General features: G+C 45.4%; 1 protein-coding gene across 2 annotated transcripts in view; it reads left to right on the forward strand.

Annotated features, from left to right (window-relative positions):
- Window positions 1-23,880, forward strand: part of sgcd (sarcoglycan, delta (dystrophin-associated glycoprotein)) — a 235,051-nt gene that overhangs the window by 115,442 nt on the left and 95,729 nt on the right. For both annotated transcript variants that reach the window (XM_078551046.1, XM_078551045.1), the window contains exon 3: window positions 5,525-5,626. In XM_078551046.1, coding sequence (XP_078407172.1) covers window positions 5,525-5,626 — 102 coding nt within the window. The remainder of the gene's footprint in view (window positions 1-5,524; window positions 5,627-23,880) is intronic.

A 23,880-nucleotide genomic window follows, 5' to 3' on the forward strand; every position in this document is an offset into this window, starting at 1 on the left:
GCGAGCAGAGTGGAAGCAGGGCAGGAGCGAGACAGCGAAAAGGGCAGAAGCAGCGCAGGAGCGAGGCAGCGAGCGGAGCAGAAGCAGGGCAGGAGCGAGACAGCGAGCAGAGCAGAAGCAGGTCAGGAGCGAGACAGCGAGCGGAGCAGAAGCAGGGCAGGAGCGAGACAGCGAGCGGAGCAGAAGCAGGGCAGGAGCGAGGCAGCGAAAAGGGCAGAAACAGAGCAGGAGCGAGACAGCGAGCAGAGCAGAAGCAGGGCAGGAGCGAGGCAGCGAAAAGGGCAGAAGCAGCGCAGGAGCGAGACAGCGAGCGGAGCAGAAGCAGGGCAGGAGCGAGACAGCGAGCGGAGCAGAAGCAGGGCAGGAGCGAGACAGCGAGCGGAGTAGAAGCAGGGCAGGAGCGAGACAGCGAGCGGAGCAGAAGCAGGGCAGGAGCGAGGCAGCGAAAAGGGCAGAAACAGAGCAGGAGCGAGACAGCGAGCAGAGCAGAAGCAGGGCAGGAGCGAGACAGCGAGCAGAGCAGAAGCAGGGCAGGATCGAGACAGCGAGCGGAGCAGAAGCAGGGCAGGAGCGAGACAGTGAGCGGAGCAGAAGCAGGGCAGGAGCGAGACAGCGAGCGGAGCAGAAGCAGGGCAGGAGCGAGACAGCGAGTGGAGCAGAAGCAGGGCAGGAGCGAGACAGCGAGCGGAGCAGAAGCAGGGCAGGAGCGAGACAGCGAGCGGAGCAGAAGCAGGGCAGGAGCGAGGCAGTGAGCGGAGCAGAAGCAGGGCAGGAGCGAGACAGCGAGCGGAGCAGAAGCAGGGCAGGAGCGAGGCAGTGAGCGGAGCAGAAGCAGGGCAGGAGCGAGACAGTGAAAAGGGCAGAAGGTCAGGAGCGAGGTAGTGAGCGGAGCAGAAGCAGGTCAGGAGCGAGGCAGCGAAAAGGGCAGAAGGTCAGGAGCGAGGCAGCGAGCGGAGCAGAAGCAGGTCAGGAGCGAGACAGCGAAAAGGGCAGAAGGTCAGGAGCGAGGCAACGAGCAGGGCAGAAGCAGGGCAGGAGCGAGACAGCGAAAAGGGCAGAAGCAGGGCAGGAGCGAGACAGTGAAGAGGGCAGAAGCAGGGCTGATCTGGGAATCTCCCAAGCCCACTCCTGAGGTTGCAGGCAACCCTCTGAACAGCACAGTTCCATTGCTCTGCTGACGGCGATGTCGATACACAATGTGTACAATGACAACGTTAATGCTAACAATGCATGCAAATAGTGTAAAAAAGAAAATAACAATGCAAATTGGAAAAACAGGCCCTAACGAATAAACAACTTTAAAACTAAATTAAGTAAAACAGGGTGACTTGAAGCAGGGACTTAGTTATTAGATGAACAAATGGTAGGATAATGCTCAACTACAAGCTAATTATTCATTTGGTTATAAGTATTTCGGCTTGTGGAATGAATACAAATTAAATATTAAGAGTAATCTAGTACAAAGTGCCAACCACCAACATATAACACTTACACCATTATATGCATACAATCCCAGCATTCATTTTCAGCATTATGATGTATACGCAACCAGTGATATAAGGCACCCACATCTCCAGTGACATAACGCTGACATGACCAGTGATATAATGTACACATCATCAGCGATATAGGACTGGATTTTTTTTGTGCGATGGGGTCCCCTCTCTCCGGCAAAAGTGGCAGGGTCAAGTCCCACCCCCATACTGGTGGGTTAACCTACAGGGATCTAATGGCCATCCGACTGGGCATTGGTTTAAGTTTGGAATTCTGCCCCATCTGCAGAGGAAGTCCTGCCTCTGAAAGCTGCTAGCAGCCAATCAAATGGCTGGCTGGTTCTCTAGCCCTAACAGTACCATCAAAAGTGGTGGCTGTTGCTGGAACTGCATCCAGTCCACAATGGTGAGGAAGCATGGAGTCGTAGTTAAAAACATGTGGTTGGTTGGTGGGGGTGGGTGGGGGGGGGTGGCATTAAGGGCTCAGGGGGGCCAGGCTGGCAGACCGGAGTGAGGATTTGGGGATGCTGGGATGGACAGGGCAACAGGGCAAGAGGCACCCAAGGTTTAAAAGACCTGGGGTTGGGGGGGAGACCATAGTTTGGCCCAAGAGCCCTGTTAAGGATGCAACACCCCCTTGTCCGCCACCAGCCCACACAATGAAAGGTGCCGGACTGGATGCTTCGTGTGGGCTTCTCCCACTGCTGGTTAAATCCGGCCGCTTGAGGGCATCATCCCAAGAGCAGGATGAGGCTCTCGTGGCCATGAATTGGCCACTTAAGGGCCTCAGTTGGCCCACAGATGGGCAGGCCTCCCAATGGTTTCCCACCACAGGTAAAATTACAGTAGGAGCAGGGGCATGTGGTTAAATGCAGAGCACAGCACAAGGCATTTTATAGGTCATTTTGTCTGCCAACCCTACCCTGGGGTTTGTAAACTCCAGCTCGCACTGCCAGCGATATAATGCTCACACCACCAGCGATATAATGCTCATACCGCCAGTGATATAATGCTCACACCGCCAGCGATATACTGCTCATACTGCCAGCGATATAATGCTCATACCGCCAGTGATATAATGCTCATACCGCCAGCGATATACTGCTCATACCACCAGCGATATAATGCTCATACCGCCAGTGATATAATGCTCACACCGCCAGCGATATACTGCTCATACCGCCAGTGATATAATACTCACACCGCCAGCGATATAATGCTCATACCGCCAGTGATATAATGCTCATACCGCCAGTGATATAATACACACACCGCCAGCGATATACTGCTCATACCGCCAGTGATATAATACTCACACCGCCAGCGATATAATGCTCATACCGCCAGTGATATAATGCTCATACCGCCAGTGATATAATACTCACACCGCCAGCGATATAATGCTCATACCGCCAGTGATATAATGCTCATACCGCCAGTGATATAATACTCACACCGCCAGCAATATAATGCTCATACCACCAGCGATATAATGCTCATACCGCCAGCGATATACTGCTCATACCGCCAGTGATATAATGCTCATACCGCCAGTGATATAATACTCACACCGCCAGCAATATAATACTCACACCGCCAGCAATATAATGCTCATACTGCCAGCGATATAATACTCACACCGCCAGCGATATAATGCTCACACCACCAGCGATATAATGCTCCTACTGCCAGCATTATAATGCTCGCACCACCAGTGATTTAATGCTCGTACTGTCAGCGATGCGATGCTCGCACCACCAGCAATGTAAAGCACTGCCAGCGATATAATGCTCGCACCGCCAGTGATTTAATGCTTGTACTGTCAGCGATATAATGCTCGCACTGCCAGTGATATAATGCTCACACCTCCAGTGTGCAGTGGTAAAACACCAGTCCATTGACTAATTTTGACAGGCAAATTATCTCATCACTTGCTTGGGCTGACTTGGAACATTTATCTCCATTTTCCTTGCTTTTTTTTTACTATTTTCTTGGAGCTTAAGAAAGGCACAAAGACACGAATTTTGCTGAACTGTTCCTTTGAATGTAATATTTTGGTTTTTGCAATGAATCCTAATAGCAAATGGCCCACTGTCACCTCTGGTTGATACTTCACAGGGAGTGACCCTTCTTCAAATATGATCTCAACTCCCCTGTCTTCCAGTGTGTGCTTCTTACTTTCCACAATAGGCAGTGCGCACAGAGCACTGAGCAGCAGCTGCATAAAAATAACTGCTGCCATATATCAGTGGAATTTTCAGCTGTCGTGTGCATCTGTTAGGGCACAGCTTAAGTAGCTGCGTGCTATACTGACATCAGGGGAGCATTATCATTATGTTCATGTTACAATAATAAAAATGTAAGTGTTTTCCTTTAAAAACATCATGAGTACTGGCACAAGCCTAATAAAGAATCCTATTTAAGATTTTTCATGCAGACCCAGTTCCTTAAAGAACTCTGACACATTACCACCATTTTGCTTGGAGCAATACTTGTGCTTTATTGCAATCTGATTTTCCATGACATCAGCTTTTTCTGGACCCAATTTTTGCCTGAAGTTTGCTATCGTGATGTTTATTAAAACTAAAACAAAAAAATTGGGTTGCAGCATAGCTTTCCCAATCCCCTCTTCATAAATGAGGCAAGTGCCCTCTCCCCTGTTTAAGATTTGAAATTGGACTGTGCTATTTTGAAGCTCTTTACAGAGCAGCTACTGTAGTTCCATAGTCCATATGGTGTCAAGTACCGGCTTCTCATTTACACAGGGAGACTATATAAAATGTGATCTGTAAGATAGATCAATCATGCCTATCCTAGTCCTATTTAGCATGCCAGTTTGGGGTCATTGCTTACTATAAACAGCTCAGCAGAGCCATATAAAAGAATTTTTATGTCAGCTGTGTGGAGCTCATTCTGTCTGCTGATATTGTAGGTCGAATAAATTGTGTAAACCCAAAGTGTTCATGTTTTACATTAGCAATTTTACACCAGTATTTATGGATGCAAATTGGGAGCACTCATTCATACTAATGGGTAAGAGACATCAGGGCTGAAATACACAGACACATGCACAAATTAAAATGGATGCAAGGCGTAAACCATATTAGCAGAAGGTGTAAAAGGCACCCACACTGTATGGTACAAAGCTCCCTATCAACACTAATCCAGACCACGGCTACTTCCAGCAAAGAGTGTCTGCTTTGCATACAAATTTCCCTCCTGTTTACTTCACTGGACTTTCTGATAAGTGAATTTGTCCTCAGGGAATTTCCAAGTGAGATGTCTTACTGCTCAGTGTGTAATAGATTTCACTAAATTCTTTTAAAAAGTGACTGCGCCGAGTTTTATAGACTTCTCCACTTCAAGGAATTGGATAATTAAAGTGTCTCGCAATGCAATTGACTCTGATTTAGCTCATGGTGTGTGTGCAGTTTAGGTAATTTTATTTCTATTAGTATAAAAAGATGGTATTTGTACATGAATATTTCAATGTTTGCTCAACATTATTAGACAGTTAATCTTATGGACCCCTCCAGCAGTTAGAAGATAGCAGAAATTCTGGCAGCACAGTAAAGCGAGGCTGGGTTCCAACAGGTAAAGTACCAAATGCTCTTCCTTCCCTCTTATTACTGGAAAAGAACAAGCCTCCAGAATCCCAGAGGAAGAAGGCCTACTTCTTCCCAACTAAATTTTTATACAAATTGGAGTCTGTTTGATTTGTGGCTGTTTGAATAATTACTTCACACTTCCTCCCTTCACTAATAAGTTACTACTAGCAGGGTTAAAGTCAAAGGGAACTTTTTTGCCTAATGGAAGCCAGTGCTCCAGATTCACTCCTGAGAGCATATAATGGAGAAGCAACATGATCCCTTGGATTAATATGTGAACATGTAATGGTGGGAAGATGGATTCTTCACCTGAGCACCTTAGTTCTGAATAAATTAAACTTACTCCTCACAGGAATTTAGATATGATTCTGTCTTCTCTTGCGTTCCTGAGTTTGGATTTTAATATCCTCTTTTCCATTGCAGGATGGCATGGGACATCTAAGAATCACTGACAAGGGCCTGCGGTTGGAAGGACCATCTGAGTTTTTGCAGCCTTTGTACGCCAAAGAAATCCGATCCAAAGCAGTAAGTGAAGAATCTCCATGTGTGTGGCGAGAGGGGTGTGTTGGTTTCAATTGGCAAATAATGGCTTATTATACAAACCTAGACTGATGACTTTTTACAGGATCATAAAAGCGTCTGAACCAATCATTACCAACAATACCATCTAAGTAGTATCCTTATTGGCAATTATACCACTCTTGTGATGCAATATGTAGTGGGTGTGCAGAGCTATATTGCATGGATGGTTCACGGTGCAATGGACTGTGTGTCATTTTACCATCTGTTCGTCCTTGAACATGAATAACACTGGGAACACAGTATGTCATGCTCTCAATAGTGCTACATGCCAGGATGATCAATGCCATCAATCCTATCCATAAACATTGTTATGGATACCTGGCAATGAATGGCTGTGTGGAACTGTCTTTACAGGATCCAAGTCAACAGAGAGCCAGTCATAGAGCTGCACCATCTGCTTGAACAACTACAGTTACCATGACGCATAGAGCTAACACAGCCAATGAAGATACTTGGTATTTGTGGCCTTCAACCTGTGTCCACCATCATGTCACCAAGCTGCAATTCTTACCTATGGGAAGGGTATCCTGGAGTGGCAAGGAAGGCTATCCTTTTTGTGACCACTGTTACAGATGAGACCCCCAATTGTTATGATCTTAGTGGAACCAGCAATGTTTTTATTTTTTTAGGATCTGAAAACCCTGGTATTTACAATTAGAATGAAGCCACAAGGTTCACGGTTTAAATCAATAGAATTTTATCAAAGAACATGAATACTAATAAATAAACAGTTACGTTAAAGATAATAAAAAGATAATGAACTCAGTTACCTAAAACTTAAACTCAACTCTTCAAATCACATTGCCTTCTACACCACTTGCACACCCAATAAACTCAAGTCAGATACTTATCAAAAATTGGAAGATTAACCACTTGGTTTGAGTGCTGCTTTGAAAATACAGGTGGAATTTTCTCATGCCTCCCCCGCCCCCCCGTCATGGCAGGTGTTTAATGGCAAGCGGGGGGTGGGTGGTGCGGAGAATGCAGCAGGAGTTCCAAAAATCGGTTTCACGCTGATGTAAAATGATGGTGGCATCTTTCGCTCCCAACTGCCATGGTGGGTCACAATTCCCACCAGAGGCTGGCGTGAAACCAATTTTCATCCTGCTAAAGGGATGCAGGTGAAGGCCCACCCCGAATCACATCCCATGCCTTCTTCTCCCGGGGATCAGCTCTTCAACCAGCAACTTCTCCCGGGGATCAGCTCTTCAACCAGCAACTTCTCCCAGGGATCAGCTCTTCAACCAGCAACTTCTCCCGGGTTTCAGCTCTTCAACTAGCAACTTCTCCCGGGGATCAGCTCTTCAACCAGCAACTTCTCCCGGGGATCAGCTCTTCAACCAGCAACTTCTCCTGGGGATCAGCTCTTCAACCAGCAACTTCTCCCGGGGATCAGCTCTTCAACCAGCAACTTCTCCCAGGGATCAGCTCTTCAACCAGAAACTTCTCCTGGGGATCAGCTCTTCTACCAGCAACTTCTCCCAGGGATCAGCTCTTCAACCAGCAACTTCTCCCAGGGATTGGCTCTTCAACCAGCAACTTCTCCCGGGGATCAGCTCTTCCAGCTGTAGGTGGGAGGCTGCAGGAGATACTATTTTTTTTATTCTTTCTGTTATTCAGGGGCATGAATGTCACTGGCAAGGCCAACATTTGTTGCCCATCCTTAATTGCCCTTGAACCGAATGGCTTACTAAGCCATTTTGGAGGGCAGTTAAGTGTCAGCCACATTTCTGTGGATCTGAATTCACATGTAGTCCAGACCAGGTAAGGATGGCAGATTTCCTTCCCTAAAGGACTTTAGTGAATCAGATGGGTTTTTATGACAACCGATGATAGTATCATGGTCACAATTACTGAGGCTAGCTTTCAATTGCAGATTTTATTCATTGAATTCAAATTCTGCCAGATGCCATGGTGGGATTTGAACCCATGTCCCTAGAGTATTGGCGCAGAACTCTGGATTACTAGTTCAATAACATAACCACTATGCCACTGTCTCCCCCATGTTGGGCAGCAAGGTCTGTGGCAGGTGGAGTGGAGGGGGAGGGAAAGCTCAGGGAGGAGAGGAATGAAGAGTTGCAGCGGGGATTCATGCCTATAGGGGGAGTGGGGAGGTTGGGGGTGCTGGGGGAAGAAGAATCAGAGGAGGCCTTTCACTGGGTCAGCTGGAATGGAGCAGGAGGGTGGGAAGGGCCATCTTGGGTTGTGGGAAGGGGGGCGGTGCTTGTGCAGGCCTGAAGTGGCATGGGGGGGGGGTTGTGTAGAGGTGTGAAGGGTTCACAGGAAGGTGTTGGTGGAGTCAATGGTGGATTCTTGGGGATAACTGTGGTTGGAGGGGATGGTGAGGGTTAAAGGGGGCAGTGGGAGCCACTAGGATGGAAGGGTGAAGGGGCAACAATGTCAGGTGAAGGGGTGCCAATGGTTGTTGATGGGGACGTGGAAAGTGACTTGGATTCGGGGGAGGGGGGGGGGGGGGGGGGCGCTCAGAAGGATGAGGGCAGGCAAGTCTATAGTTTAGGGGGTGGGATTATCAGGAAGGGAGGGGACCTCTACATGAACCTGGATGTAATGGAAGGTGATGGGGAGTGTTGAAGAGTGACAGTGGGGAGGTTGAATGTGATTCCGGGATGGGGGGCTGCTGGTTGGGTCAATGGTTATGGGGAGAGGGTGTGGAATGACCGGGGGTGGGGAAAAGGTGTTAGAGCACAGATAGAATGTCTCTACCACCATGGTCGGGTTGGTCGCAACTATGCAGAGCCTCATGGTGGAGATCTCGAGATGTTGCATGGGAGTTGGGTCTCGGGGTGGGTGAAGATGCAGGTCATCTCAAGTGGACAACTGAAGGGAAACCCCAGCATGTAATAATTACAATGCTAGGGCCCTGGGACAGATGAGAGTGATAAGGACAAAGGCTTAAGGCTCAAAGGGCAAAGTTTGCGCGGGGGAGTGCTTGCTCATGGCTCACAAGGGCCTTTATAAATAGCTTTGCCTCCCTGCAGATGCCTCATTCCAGGGGATGGATTGTCCCAGGAAGATGAAGGGTGGGGGGGGGGGGGGGGGGGAGGGAGGGGGGGGGGGGGGATGGGGCGGGTGGTGGGGGGGGTGGCGGAGCGCAAAGGCTTAAGGACTATCGCAAATACACCACATTAGACATGATTAAAGTGCAAGTGAATATATTTACAAAAGTTTGATATCTGACATTCAAAAGCGCATCCGTGTGACCAGTTGCGAATTCAGTACTTCTTAATTTTTCTCTCCCTGTCACTTTTTCTAAGTGCTTCCTCGGCATCCACAGCAGGGGTCGAGGCAGCCTGCTGACCAGTTGGCACTGTTGTCTTGAATGACATTGGCGGCCATCCTCTGGAGGGCCCCGACTTGCTCAGGCTTTCCTGCTGAGGCAGACGCTCCCTCTGCGGTGACAAAGGACAAAGTTGAAGTGGCCATAGGCAAAGGAGATTTGGAAGGGCTGGACAACCTCTGAGATTCCTGAGCAGAGGTCTCACGAGTGCCCGGCCATTGCTGCTCTTCCCTTTGGGTGCCCAAAGGCCCCTGCCTGACTCCTTTAGGGGAAGGGGTACCTGGAGGGAGGTTGAGGTGCCCCATCTCCATCTCGCGTAGCCACTGCAGAAACTTGCACTTAGCTATCGCGTTGGAGTGCAGGTCTGTGCACATCTCCGGCAGTATCTGTTGGACTAGATTCTCCATAGAGTCTGCCACACTCCCCATGAAGACCTCCATGCATGCATAGGATGGCAGCACTTCATCAACCAGCAGATGGACAGCCTCCTCCGACTCACGTGCCACTCCATTGAGGGCCTCCGACATCTTTGCCTGATGTTCGCCTGCCTCTTGCTGACTCTCCACCATCAGTTGGAAGGCCGATCCAAGAGGTCCGTCATCGGACTTGGACCTCGCAGATGCCTCTTCCCCAGTGCTCCTCCAAGTGCCAGTGAGCTCAGCTGACCCTGCCTCTTCCTGCTGCCGATATGTGCCCGTACAGTGACCACCAAAATATGAGACACTTCCTGCACTACAATTAATATGCACAGAGGTGTGTGTCTCTGGGCTGGTGGGGGGTGCAGGTGTCTGTTATGATGCCTGTACAGGTGCGATATCCTCACTCCTCTCAGGGCTTGTGTTGGAGCTGGACAGGGCTTCCTGTGGCGCGGGCTTGATGTCTTCCTGGTGGTACCTGTAAGTGAGAGAGGAGAAAGTGAGTGTCTGTGTGTGTGTGTGCGTAAGTGAATGGGTAAAAATGTTTTTTGCCTCATTCTGCCTGTTAACAAATTGTGACCATTTATTCAATACTAAAGTATAAGGTCCTAACTGTATATGAATCCTACCTAATATCTACATTCCGCCTAACTATATCTCTACATTCTGTGATACTGGAAATTGGGAGGTGGATTACCACGCTGACCAACACTAATTGCTGGTACGTGCACTTAACAGGGACAAATTTCCAAGTACGGTCTGCGTGAGGGACTTAGTTAATTTCCAACAACATTCTATCTGTGAGTGCTTAAGCAGGCCAGCACTTGCTGTGAGCACACTTTGGAGCTAGCCAATCATTGATCCATGAGGTTTTAACACCAATGATGTCAGGTGAACAGTTGCTGTTTGCAATTGATGTGGTTTCTACAGTTGCAAGCAAATAAATGTTTGCAATTGATGTGGTTTCAGGTCAGTTGCTTCACTTGATTACTTTCAGATTTCAGTTAATCATTTAAAAATCGCCTTCGAAAACAGAATTCCGCAATTGAGTGCAAGTTAACACTATTGCAAGCAGAATTCTATCAAAATTTTCCAGTAGGGACTGCAGGTTGTTCAGAAGGGTTCTGGGCCAGCACTCTCCAGAGTGGTGAGCCCATGCAGATATAAGAATTAGGCTCAGAGTGGCAGGTCATTTGTGGAGTTTCCTGGCGCTGTCAATGCCTGAGCCCCTTCTTTTGCCCCCCGCTCCCCCACCCCCACACTTCCAGACAGCGTGTGAGCTCTCTGTGTGAAAAGGTGATGGAGCCACTGTGGCCTCCCCACCTGCAGAGTGGATGGACTGCAGTGGGGCTACGAGGCATGACTTTATCACATTGCCAGTGATGCCCATGTCCCCTGTACCATTCATTGAGGTTAGTGTGGGCAACTGACTGTTCACTTACCCTGGTGGCATGGATGAGGTCATTCATCGTCTTGCATCATTGGTAGGCGGTACTGTGCTGGGGGCCCTGGGCACTGACTGCAATGAAGACTTGCTGTCATGCAAGTTTGGTCTCCTTGTTAGGCCTCCTCCTCCCATCAGCTTGGTAGAGGATATCCCTCCTGGCCTCCGCTTGGTCGAGGAGGACGCCCAGGGAGACGTCGCTGAACTTTGGCGCTGGACCTCCCTGCCCTCTCCTTGCCATCTCAATCGGCATGGTGAGTAAATTGCTGTCCAGGTGCCTTTTAAATATGGGACCTAGATATGACGGCGGAGAGCATGCCATCCAGCCCGCCCCTCTCCAGAATATATTGGGAAACCGCCAACTGCATAATTAACAAGGCCGGCGTTGCGCGATACGGTATGAATTCCCGGCAGCCTCCGCGGAGGGAAACACTCCCCGCCCCTGCCCTTGCCACAGGACTTAGTCCTGGATGGGAGAATTCTGCCCATCGTCTTAGGTTTGAAATTTCTTGGTCTTTCTGTTTACTTCCAGCTTTTCCCAACTCCCAGCTGCTCCAGCCATCCTACAGTTGCAAACTCCGCATTCAACGAAGGCACCTGTAGCATCTTGAGCCCAGCTGCCTTGGGTCACAACTCTCCTGGTTCTAATGTTTTTTTTCTTTGGAGGTTTACATCTAAAACTCCCTCTTGCTCTCTCTTACCCATTATACCCACTCATTCTAGAACCTACCTGATTTTTACTTCCATGAAAACTAATGAAAATGAAAATTGGGCAGGTTCTAAAATGAGCAGAGCAAGTGATGAAGATGGTGTAAATGGATTGAAAAGCAAAAGTTCCCAGGGCCACAGAATCTAGGGAATGAGAAGTAATGGAAGAAATTTGCAGGGTGCTGGATATGCTACTAAAAGACTAACTGAATGCTGGAGATGTTAAACAGGATTGAAATATAGGAAACTAAAAGCTACACTTGCGGACAGCTGCTCTGTAAGATGTGAAACCGAGGCCCTGTTTGTTTTCAGAGGTGGGTTGGAAGATCCCACACTGTTTGAAGAGTGACTTGGGTGGCTCCCCTGCTTTCCTGGTCAACACTGATCCCTGAACCAACATCTAAAAATGGATGATCTGGTAATTTATTTAATTGCTGTTTGTGGCACCGTGCAGTGCACTAATTGGCCGCCACATTTCCTGCATTGCAACAGTGAACATATTTAAAAAAGAGAAGGATGTCACTTTGGGATGTTCTGAGATTGTGAAAAGCACCCTATACATCTGAATTCATCCTTTAGTTTTAAGTTAATATAAAGCTAGACCTTTAATTGCATGAACCTTTTGCCTGATCCCAACCAAAATGAAGAGTAGTCAAAGCTTAGACAAGCTGAACTGTTGATAGGAAGAACTACTTTGCTGATTCTTATTCAGTTTGTCTGTACTTAACATAATTTGTTTACAAGAATAAAATTTGCTGTCCCTTCCGGACAATTATATCTGCCTGTCTCAGATTACATACTTCTTAAAATATTTAAATGAACATATAATTAAATTGACATATAAGTTAATTTTGTTATCTTTGTGATAAACGAGAATAGATATAAGCTTCAAAACTAGGTCAGCACATTATTGTGCCCTTGCAATGCAAAAGGAAATTCATCATAATTTATCTTCATGTTTCATTTTCAAGATTCAATTGTTAAATCAGTTAATTAATTTGTCACAGGCAGCACAAACTATTTCTTGCTGCTGTCCGTCCTTCATTGCAACTTTAACTTTTCTGTAAAATTGGGTTGATGACTGTGAAGTAGAGAAAATAATGAGTGCTGAGCTCTAAGCACATGCATTAGAACTATGCTCACCCCCATTCAGGCGCATTGATTTTTACGGTACTGACAGCTTGGATGTGCTTGTCCCTTAAAGAATATAATGCAGTGCAGGAGGAGGTGATTGTTTTCACATGGTGCACTAGTAGGGATCTGTGTCCTATTTCCCTAGTGGTCTAGTTGGGGCTCATGTGATCAATTTCCCTGTTGGTCTAAGGAAGTTCTACCTGGATGCCTCTTTAAAATGTAGAAGACCAAACACCAACAAAATCTTGCTTCGGGCCACCTTCTAGCTTGATGGATGCTGGCCATGTTGTTATTACAGGAGCCCTGATTTTCACAGAATTTTCCCCTCATGCCATTGTGAAGTGCCTTGGAATGGTTTTCTACACTGAAGCTAATATGTAAATGCAATTTATTTTTACTGCTCAGAATATAGTTTATCCTGTTACAGCAAGTTTACCGGCCGGAAAAATTAATCTTCTGCTTTTTGCCAGAAGTGTTATGCTAGCTGTTGGTCCTTTGTGACAGTTCCCACTCTTTTCCCCAAACATTCAATCATTTTTCTGGGTTTTGGGTCAAGTGTTGCCAAGTATGTAGATTTGGAATCACCTGGGAAAACTGTAGAAGAAATGTAGAACATTGCAACTCTTACAAAACAATCCAATACCTATTCTCTGATGACATTCTGACTTTCAGACAGTTGAGAAACATTCAGCTCATGCTAATCCGAAATAAAATAATGCCATACATGTGCATACGTTGAGATAGGGGTTTGACGTTACCCTCTGGAACCTGGCGGATTTCTTCAATTCTGAACGGCTGAAAATTTTCTTCACATTCATGTCAAACTAATTGCAATGAAGGGACACATGGGGCAGATTTTTTAGCTCAGTGGGTGGGCGCGCGCCCGACCCGATCCGGCGTGAAATCGCGCGAGATGAGGTTGGGCGAGCGTCCTAACGCCATCCCGCGCTCGCGTGATATTTCGGTTGGCAAGCACGCGCAAAACTCGGAAGTGCGCCCGGTGACAATTAAGAGGGCAATTAAGCCTAATAATGGAGCAAATGACTCGGATTTTTCATGCTCTGTCCAACCTTACAGTTGGCGGACGGGCGAATCGGCCAGGCGGCCTTTACATTTTTCGTGAAACCTCATCCACGGGCGGGATGAGGTTTCTGTGATGAAATAAAATATAAATAAATTTCTGTGGACGGCATTTTCAGCAGCTAAATTATTTATTATGATGCATGGACACTTTCTTCCAGCTTCTGAAACCTTTGTTTTTGATTTTTCAGGCCTTCAGCTCCCCGAAGCAGCTGCCTTCAGGGAGCTTTCTCTCAGCGCTGGCCTGGGCCCGCATTGACATCAGAGCCCGCCCTCTTCCCATCCCCATCCCGGCAACGCTGAGCTTCTCAGTGCGCGTTTCACGCTGACTGGCCGTTAATTGGCCAGCCAGCATGAAATCGCAGTCAGGGGCCGATCGCAGTCGGTGGTTCGTTCCCAGGCCCGCTGATCACGCCCGCCCACCGACCTAAAAATTCAGGCCAAGGAAAGGAAACACAGACAATTAAGGCTGCGTTTGCTGCCAACGCCATGCACGCACAGTTGTATCCCAGAAGGGAAAAACAATTTGGACCAGTGTTCTCACTTCCCAGTTTTTACTGTTTTTTTCCTTCTGGGATGCTGACGGTAGATGCAGGTTAGTGGCTTTATAGGGAGCAATGTGCAGCAGGGCTCATTTGCAGCCATCACTGTCCCTCTCAGCAGGAGGAGAGAATGTTGTGAATTTTTTTCCTGGACTGACAGTAATGGATATTGGAAACTTCTTTCACAGGGGGTTAGAAGCGGAGGATTTACCATCTGCAAACTCAAACCAAGGGAAATGTTTGTCTCTTCTGAATTTCTATCCTGGACTGACAGTGATGGATTTTGGAAACTCCTTTTGCAGAGGGTTAGAAGGGAAGGATTTGCATTCGGGAAAGTAATATCTTTTCCTTGTGTGATATTTAATGCAGTCATCTTGGCCAGCGTTTTAAAATGCTGTCTTACTATCCCAGTAATGTAAGTGGATTGTAGATTGCTGTAAATGTTAGACTATTTTGTCTCTCCTCATTCTTCCCCCTTCTCCCACTTCAAGTTCCAAGCTGCAGGCTCCAGCAGTGACTTCATTGGATTCCTGCGCATGTGCACAGCAGTGTGTATCTGCATACAGGTATCAGTGGCCATCTTGCACAGCCATATTGCGTTGGCAGGAGTGGACAATTAATGCAAACCCCTTCCCCGTTCCATCAATATATTGTTTCTCAGTTAGTAAAACATGCGGGAGTGCACTTCAAGGAAAAAATCTGTATGACTGGTATAAAGTGGATCCCATCATTAATTAATATAGTAAGGGTTTTTCAAAAATATATTGAGAATAGCAGAGGAAGGAAAATTTAGGAACTGAAGTCATTGATCTTCTTTAATTGTTGCACTGTGGTCTTATCAGACAAAGGCATTTTAACTAACTGGATATATTGTTATAAATCAGTTCACAAGCACCAGCAAATCTATAACAGTATTGGTTACTTTGAGTACCAACCTAGTATGGAACAGAAGTTGGAGCTCCATGCAACAGCCAGTTCAGAATATTGATTTATAATAAATTGATTATCTTACCTCAAGTACACAATATTTTTATATCTGTTCCTCATGTGCTACTTGTAAAACAATAACGATTGTAACTGCATCTTCTTCTGGTACTGGTGCTGTTGTCTCATACTACTCAACATTGTAATATCCTACTGTTTTTAGAATCTCTGGTGTAGCATTTTGCAGGCTTATTTCTTACTAGAAATAAGATGTAAAAACAGAGTTGCAGTTAGCAGGAGCCTTTAGTGCAAGGGGGATGGAGTATAAAAGTAGGGAAGTCTTGTTACAACTGTACAGGGCATTGGTGAGACCACGCCTGGAGTGCTGTGTACAGTTCTGGTCTCCTTACTTAAGGAGGGATATACATGCATTAGAAGCAGTTCAGAGAAGGTTCACTAGGCGGATTCTTGGGATGAAGGAGTTGACGAGGAAGGGTTGAGTAGGTTGGGCCTGCAAGTTTAGAAGAATGAGGTGATCTTATTGAAACATATAAGATTCTAAGGGGCATTGACAGATAAATGCTGAGAAGATGTCCTCTCTTCTGGGGGAACCTAGAACTAGGGGACACAGTTTAAAAATAAGGAGTTTCCCACTTAAGATGGACATGAGGAGGATTTTTTTTCTTTCAAAGGAGATAAGTCTTTGGAATTCTCTTTCACAGGAACCAGTGGAGGTTGGGTCATTTAATGTATTAAAGGCTGAGTTAGACAGATTTTTGATTGACAATGGAATCAAGGGCTATGGGGGACAGGCAGAGAAGTAGAGTTAAGGCCACAATCAGATCAGCTTTGACCTTATTGAATGGTGGAGCAGGCTCAAATGGCAAAATGTCCTACTTCTGCTCCTCTTTCTTATGATCTTATGATGATCTTTTATAACTGAAGGACGCAACAAAGTATAATAAGATGCAGGACTCCTGTTGACAATTCCCATATGGGTTTGAGATCATAGCTAGCTGGGCTGTGATAGGAATGGTTCCAGCTCAGCAGTTGCCAGCAGAGAGAAGAGTGATCCCAGACCACTCCTTTAGATCAGCACTGGTAAATGCTTGAGACTCCTCCCCTTGAATTAGCCTGCTCTTTGATCTAGAAGTCCTGACATTGAAACATCAGAATTTTCATTGGAGATTGGGAGTGACGCAGTCAGTTTCAGGAAACACTGAATAAAGTAAAAGAAATCAAACCCGACATCAGAAAATTGCCCATAATCAGCATAAAGAAATTAAACCAGAATGACTGATGAAATTCCACACTGCTACAGTAGAAGGTAATTCATTGAACTGGCATACATTGTTAGGCAAGAGTAGAGAGAGCTTTACATTGCACGGACATGGTTTTTTTTCCCATTGGATGTAGGTGTCATTGGCAAGGCCAGCATTTGTTGCCCATCCTGAATGGCTTGCTCAGCCATTTCAGAGGGCAGTTAGGAGTCAACCACATTGCAATGGGTTTGGAGTCACATATAGTCTAGACCAGGTAGGGGCAGCTGATTTCTTTCCACAAGGACATTGATGAACCAGAAGAGTTTTTTTACAACAGCCAATGATAGTTTCATGATCAGCATTACTGAGACCAGCTTTCAGTTACAGATTTATTAATTGAATTCAAATTCCACTATGATATGATGAGATTTGAACCCATGTCCCCAGGGCCTGGGCCTCTGGTTTAGCAGTCCAGCGACATTACCACTACTCTGCCATCTTCTATTTGACTCTCCTAATTTAAAAAGTCTTTTAAGAATTGCACTCCCTAAGATGTTGAGATTTCACACCTTGATGAGCATAAACTCTTTTTTAAAAAATTATACCAGTAAAACAGGAGGTTGTATCCTGAGAACATGAGTCATTATTTCTGTAAAGCCTCTGAGACTATGCTTAGAAAATTTATGAAATTGAATTTGTCATCTAAGGGACCAGCTGTCATCAGACAACTACTGCCATTTTCTAAATTAAACTGGACTTTTAAATAACATAATCTATTGTAGAGAACTGCAAGAGCCATCTGCTGTATCCATTATGATGAAAAATCTCTTTGGAGACAATCTCCTAAAAAGTGTCATTGTTTGTGGCACCTGAGATTTTCCAGGTGTTGCAGCCCAGTACAAACACAATCTTGTTTTTGGAATGTTCTCTAGCTACATGGAACCAGTCAGTAGAGTGTGAAGTGCTCCTGGAGTGTTTCAGTTTGAGAAGTACATTGCGTCATATTGTTGGGCCGTCAGAAAAAAGACATTTGAACAACTGCAGATGTTGTTAAAAAAGGGCTCATGCATCTAGCTTTGGTGTTGAAATTATATTGTCAGCATACTGCTAATAAGGAAGAATAGGAATGTTAACTGAGCCCCATGATGGAAGTAAACACATGGCAGCAACAACAACAACTTAGATTTATACAGTGCCTTTAATATAATGAAACATCCCAAGGTGCTTCACGGGAGCATTATAAAACAAAGTATGACACTGAACCACATAAGGAGATATTTGGTCAGATGACCAAAAACTTAGTCCATGAGCTATGTTTTAAGAAATGTCTTAGAGGAGTAAAGCAAGGTCGAGAGGCAGAGAGGTGTAGGGAGGGTATTCAGGAGCTTTGGGCCTAAGTAGCTGAAGGCACGGCCACCAATGGTGGAGCATCTATAACTGGGAAGACACAAGAATCAGAATTAGAGGAACGCAAATATCACAAATTGCATGGGGTTGGGGAGATTACAAAGATAGGAAGGGGCAAGGCCATGGAGGGATTTGAAAACAAGGATGTGAATTTTAAAATCAAGACATTGCTTGACTAGAGCCAATATAAGTCAGCAAGCACAGGGCGCAAAAGAGAAATGGGACTTGCTGCAAGTTAAGACACGAGCAGCAGAGTTTTGGATGACCTCAAGTTTACAGAGGGTAGAATGTGGGAGAGCAGCCAGGAGTGCTTTGGAATAATCAGGTCAAATGGAAACTAAGGCATGGATTAAGGTTTCAGTAGATGAGCAGAGACAATGTCAAAGTCAAACGATGTTCAGATGTGGAAGTAGACAGTCTTAGCAATGATGTTGTTATGGACAGGTGAGAAGTGGTAGAATGGTTCCCCTTGTTTTCCACTCTTTGGTTCACCACAGTAGGTGGTCTTTCAAGAATTTGGGTGGCAATTTAGTGAGTGTTTAACTGTTTAAGTGCTGTGACGATAAAAGACACACCCAGACAGGTTTACTTGTAAGTTTTTAAAAGAAAAGGAATTGTATTTATTGTACTTAACACCAAATCTAAACAAAATAATAAAAATGCTCCAACTTTCATCCACACATGCATTCAAGAGTTCACACAATCAAAGGAGTAAGTGACAAAGTGGAAGGGTCAGTTAAATGGGTTAAGAATCTAAACAAAGTCAGTTGCATATCTCACATTAGGGGCAGAATTTTCTGCCTGTCAAGCGGGCAGGGAGCCAATCCCCGCCAGTGAAGTGGGCCGCACCGCCATTTTACATGGCCCGCCCAGCATGACATCCGGCGGGAAGCGCTATGCGCTTCCTGTGCGGGCGGGGGGGATTCCCTAAAAGTGAGAGTGCGCTCTTTCGCACATGCGCGGGAAAGAGCGCACATCTCCCTGAAGCTAAGTGCAGCCTCAGGGAGATCACTTCCACTTTAAAAAATATTAAAAATAGAAAAAAAAATTCCCTAACATGTACCCCTCATGTGACAATGTCACATGAGATGGGACATGTTCATAATTTACAGAATAACTTTATTTAAATTTTTAAAACCCTGCATGAAACCTCATCCCGCCGCTGGATGAGGTTTCATGTTTTCTCTATTTGCCGCCGGGGCTCCTGGCCTGCCTGCCAACCTTAAGGTTGGACAGGCAGGTCCTTTAATTGTTTAAATGATCCTGTCAATGACCTCAATTGGCCATTGACAGGTCGGCGGACCCTCAACTGATTTTGCTGCGCCCCCGCCTTCCTGAAAATTTAAATAGGGCGGGATGACGTCGGGGGTTCTGCCCGACATCATACTGCTTCATTTTACACATCGGCGAGCGAGCCCCGCCCCCTGCTCGCCGACAGAAAAATTCTGCCCTAGGTAATTCAAATTTGGTCTGTGATCAGGGACAGGAGGGTGTGACTGCAGGTGAAGCAGGTATGGGGGCTCAGGGGATAGTGTTCAAGGAGCCTCGGCCCCTGCAACTGTCTAACAGTTGCAAGGCTCTTGCAAGCTGTGTGGATGAGAGCAGAGACTAAAGGGAGGATGAGCAAACTGACCACGGCACCATGGTACAGGGAGCCATTCAAGTGGAGGGAGCAATGGGAGCTTAGTAGTGGTAGTAGACAGTATAATTAGGGAGATAGATACTGTTCTCTGCAGCCATGAGCGTGAGTCCCGAAGGCTGTGTTGCCTGGCCAGTGCCAGGGTTAAGGACATCTCCTCAAGGCTAGAGAGGAACTTGGAGTGGGAGGGGAGGGATCCAGTTGTCATTGTCCATGTTGGTACCAACGACATTGATAGGACTAGAAAGGAGGTTCTGCTGAAAGAATTTGAACAGTTAGGAGCTAAATTAAAAAGCAGAACCTCCAAGGTAATAATCTTGGGATTGCTACCTGAGCCACGGGCAAACTGGCATAGGGTAAATAAAGTCAATGAGTTAAATGCATGGTTCAGAGACTGTTGTGAGAGGAATGGGTTTCAGTTCATGGGGCACTGGCACCAGTATTGGGGTAGAAGAGAGCTGTTCCAGTGAGACGGGCTTCACTTGAACCATGATGGGACCAGTGTTCTGGTGAACCAAATAACTAGGGCTGTAGAGGAGGCTTAGAAATAAATAGAGGGGAGAGGATTCTGGAAAGGGGATACATAGGCTTACAAAGCAAAAGGATATGGCAGCCTTGCAGGGCAGCTATTTAGGTAACGATGCCCAAAGTGTGACAGGAAGGGACAGAATGTACAAACATAAAAAAATGCAGCAAATAAGGTCAAAGAGGAGAACAAATGGTAAAAAGGCAAAATTAATGGCTCTTTACTTAAATGCACATAGTATTTGGAACAAAATAAATGAATTAACGGCACAAACAGAGGTTAATAGATATGATGTTATAGCCATTACAGAGATGTGGTTACAAGGAGATCAAAACTGGGAACTGAATATTCAGGGGTATGTGACTTTTTCAAAGGGCAGGAAGGGAAGGGTGGTGGTGAAGCTCTGTTAGTGCAAGATGGAATAAGTACGATAGCAAGAAAGGATCTTGGAGCGGAAGATGTAGAATCCATATGGGTGGAGGTAAGGAATAACAAGGGGAAGAAGACACTGGTGGGAGTAGTCTATAGGCTCCCCTGACAGTAACTATACTGTACGACAGAGAATAAATCATGAGGTAATGAGGTCATGTAAAAAAGGCAGTACATTAATCATGGGTGACTTTAATCTTCATTGGGAAAATCAAATTGGCAGAGGTAGACATGAGCAAGAATTCATAGAGTGTATTTGGGGCAGTTTCCTAGAACAATATGTTGTGAATCCAACCAGGGATCAGGCTATTTTGGACCTGGTAGTGTGTAATGAGGCAGGTTTAATAAATGATCTCAGAGTAAAGGATCCCCTAGGAAACAGTGACCATAATATGGTAGAATTTAGCATTCAGTTTGAGAGTGAGAAACTTGGGTCGGAAATAACTGTGCTAAACTTAAATAAGGGTAATTACAGTGGAATGAGGGCAGAATTGGCTGGAGTGGACTGGGAAAGGAGTTTAGCAGAAAAGATGGTTGATGAACAATAGCAGACATTTAAGAAAATAGTTCATGACTCTCAGCAAAGGTATATCCCAGTGAGGAAGAAGGATTCAAGGAAGGGGATAAACCAACCATGGTTAACCAAGGGAGTTAAGGACAGTATCAAATTGAAGGAAAAAACATACAATGTGGTAAAGGTTAGTGGTAAGCCAGAGGATGGGGGAAGTTTTAAAAACCAACAAAAGATGACCAAAAAATAAAGAGGGACAAAATAAACTCTGAGGGTAAACTAACAAATAATATAAAATGGACAGTAAGATCTTCTTTAAATATATAAAAGGGAAGAGAGAGGCCAAAGTGAACATAGGCCCCTTAGAGAATGAGGCTGGGAAAATAATAATGAGGAACCTGGAAATGGCAGAGGAGTTGAATAAATACTTTGCTTCAGTCTTCACGGCAGAAGATACTAATTGCATTCCAAAAATACTAAATAATCAAGGGGCAAAAGAGGGGGAGAAATAAATGCAATAATTATCACTAGAGAAAAAGTACTAGGGAAACTAATGGGGCTAAAGGCTGATAAATCCCCTGGACCTGATGGGTTGCATCCTAGGATATTAAAGGAAGTAGCTACAGAGATAGTGGATGCATTGGTAGTAATCTTCCAAGAACGCTTAGATTCTGGAAAAGCCCCAGAGGATTGGAGAACAGCTTATTCAAAAAGAGAGAGACAAAAAAACAGGTAACTACAGGCCAGTTAGCTTAACATTCGCCATTGGGAAAATGTTAGAGTCTATTATAAATGATGTAATAGCGGAGCATTTACAAATGCATAATATAATCAAGCAGAGTCAGCATGGCTTCATGAAGGGGAAATCATGCCTGACAAATTTATTAGAATTCTTTGAGGAGGTAACAAGCAGTATAGATAAAGGGGAACCAGTAGCTGTAATATATTTGTATTTCCAAATGATAAGGTATCGCACTAAGGCTACTTAATAAGATAAGAGCCCATGGTGTTGGGGGTAGTATATTAGCATGGATAGATGATTGGCTAACTAATAGAAGACATTGAGTTGGGATAAGGGGGGCATTTTCAGGATGGCAGCTTGTAACTAGTAGAGTGCCACAGGGATTAGTGCTGGGGCCTCAATTATTTACAATGTATATTAATGACTTAGATGAGGGAAGTGAATGTACAATCGCCAAGTTTGAAGATGACACAAAAATAGGTGGGAAAGCAAGTGGTGAGGATGACACAAGGAGTCCACAGAGGGATATAGAGAGGTTAAGTGAGTGGGCAAAAACTTGGCAGATGGAATATGATGTGGGAAAATGTGAGGTTATGCACTTTGGCAGGAAGAATAAAGGAGCTGAATATTATTTAAATTGAGAAAGACTGCAGAAGGCTGTACCACAGAGAGATTTGGAAGTCCTTGTGCATGAGTCCCAAAAAGCTGACATACAACTTCAACAGGTAATAAGGAAGGCAAATGGAATGTTGACCTTTATTTCAAAGGGAATAGGGTATAAAAATGGGGCAGTCTTGCTAAAACTATATAAAGCACTAGTTAGACCACGCCTAGAATACTGAAAAATTTTGGTCCCCTTATCTAAGGAAAGATATACTGGATTGGAGGCAGTCCAGAGAAGGTTCACTAGGTTGATCCCGAGTATGGAGGGATTTTCTTATGAAGAGAGGTTGAGGAGGTTGGGCCTGTACTCATTGGAATTTAGAAGAATGAGAGGCGACCTTATTGAAACATATAAGATTCTTAGGGGGCTTGCCAGGGGAGATGCTGAGAGGTTGTTTCCCCATGTGGGAAAGAGCATAATCTCAGAGTAATGGGTCGTCCATTTAAAATAGAGATGGGGAGGAATTTCTTCTCTGAGAGGGTGGTGAATCTGTGGAACTCTTTACTACAGAGGGCTATAGAGGCTGGGTCATTAAGTATATTCAAGGCTGAGATAAACAGATTTTTAATCAGTAAGGAAATCACGAGATATAGGGACAAGGCAGGAAAGTGGATTTGAGGGTTATCAAATCAGCCAGGATCTCATTGAATGCAGAGCAGACTCAAATCGCCTACTTCTGCTCCTATGTCTTATGGTCTTAAAGATCTTGTAGATTGATGACTTGGATGGTTTCAGACTGAGCTGATGATCTTTCTGGATTCTGCTTCAAGGTGATGTAATGATGTTGACGGATGATTTATATCTTTTCTTCTGGAGTCAGCAACTGCTAGGTTGACTTTTGAAGACACTGACTGCGGCATGTGGCTTGTTAACAACAAGCAGGGCACAAGCTTGCAGGATGGCTGGGGAGAGAGAATGTCCACTCGGGGTTTTTCTGATCTCACACTCAGGCTGTCTCTTCTTCTTCAGACTGCCCTGCAGAGAAGCAATTTTTTAAAACACAAAGAGAGTCAGTTGGCTCATGACATGGTCTCCCCTTATAAACTGACCAGTTACCCAAATATCGTCATAGCATAAAAACAAAAAACTACTGCGGATGCTGGAAATCCAAAACAAAAACAGAATTACCTGGAAAAACTCAGCAGGTCTGGCAGCATTGACGGAGAAGAAAAGAGTTGACGTTTCGAGTCCTCATGACCCTTCAACAGAACTAAGTAAAATTAGGAGAGGAGTGAAATATAGGGTGGTTTAAGGTGGGGGGGAGAGAAGTTGGGGAGGGGGGGGAGGGCGTGGTCACCCCCTACTCCTCAACCCCCACCTATGGCACCTCCCCATGCCCACGCAGAAGATGCAACACCTGCCCCTTCACTTCCTCTCTCCTCACCGTCCAAGGGCCCAACCACTCCTTTCAAGTGAAGCAGCATTTCACTTGCATTTCCCCTAACTTAGTCTACTGCACTCGTTGCTCCCA

The sequence above is a fragment of the Cetorhinus maximus genome, chromosome 10 (assembly GCF_964194155.1).
Source record: "Cetorhinus maximus chromosome 10, sCetMax3.hap1.1, whole genome shotgun sequence".
Taxonomy (NCBI): Eukaryota; Metazoa; Chordata; class Chondrichthyes; order Lamniformes; family Cetorhinidae; genus Cetorhinus; species Cetorhinus maximus.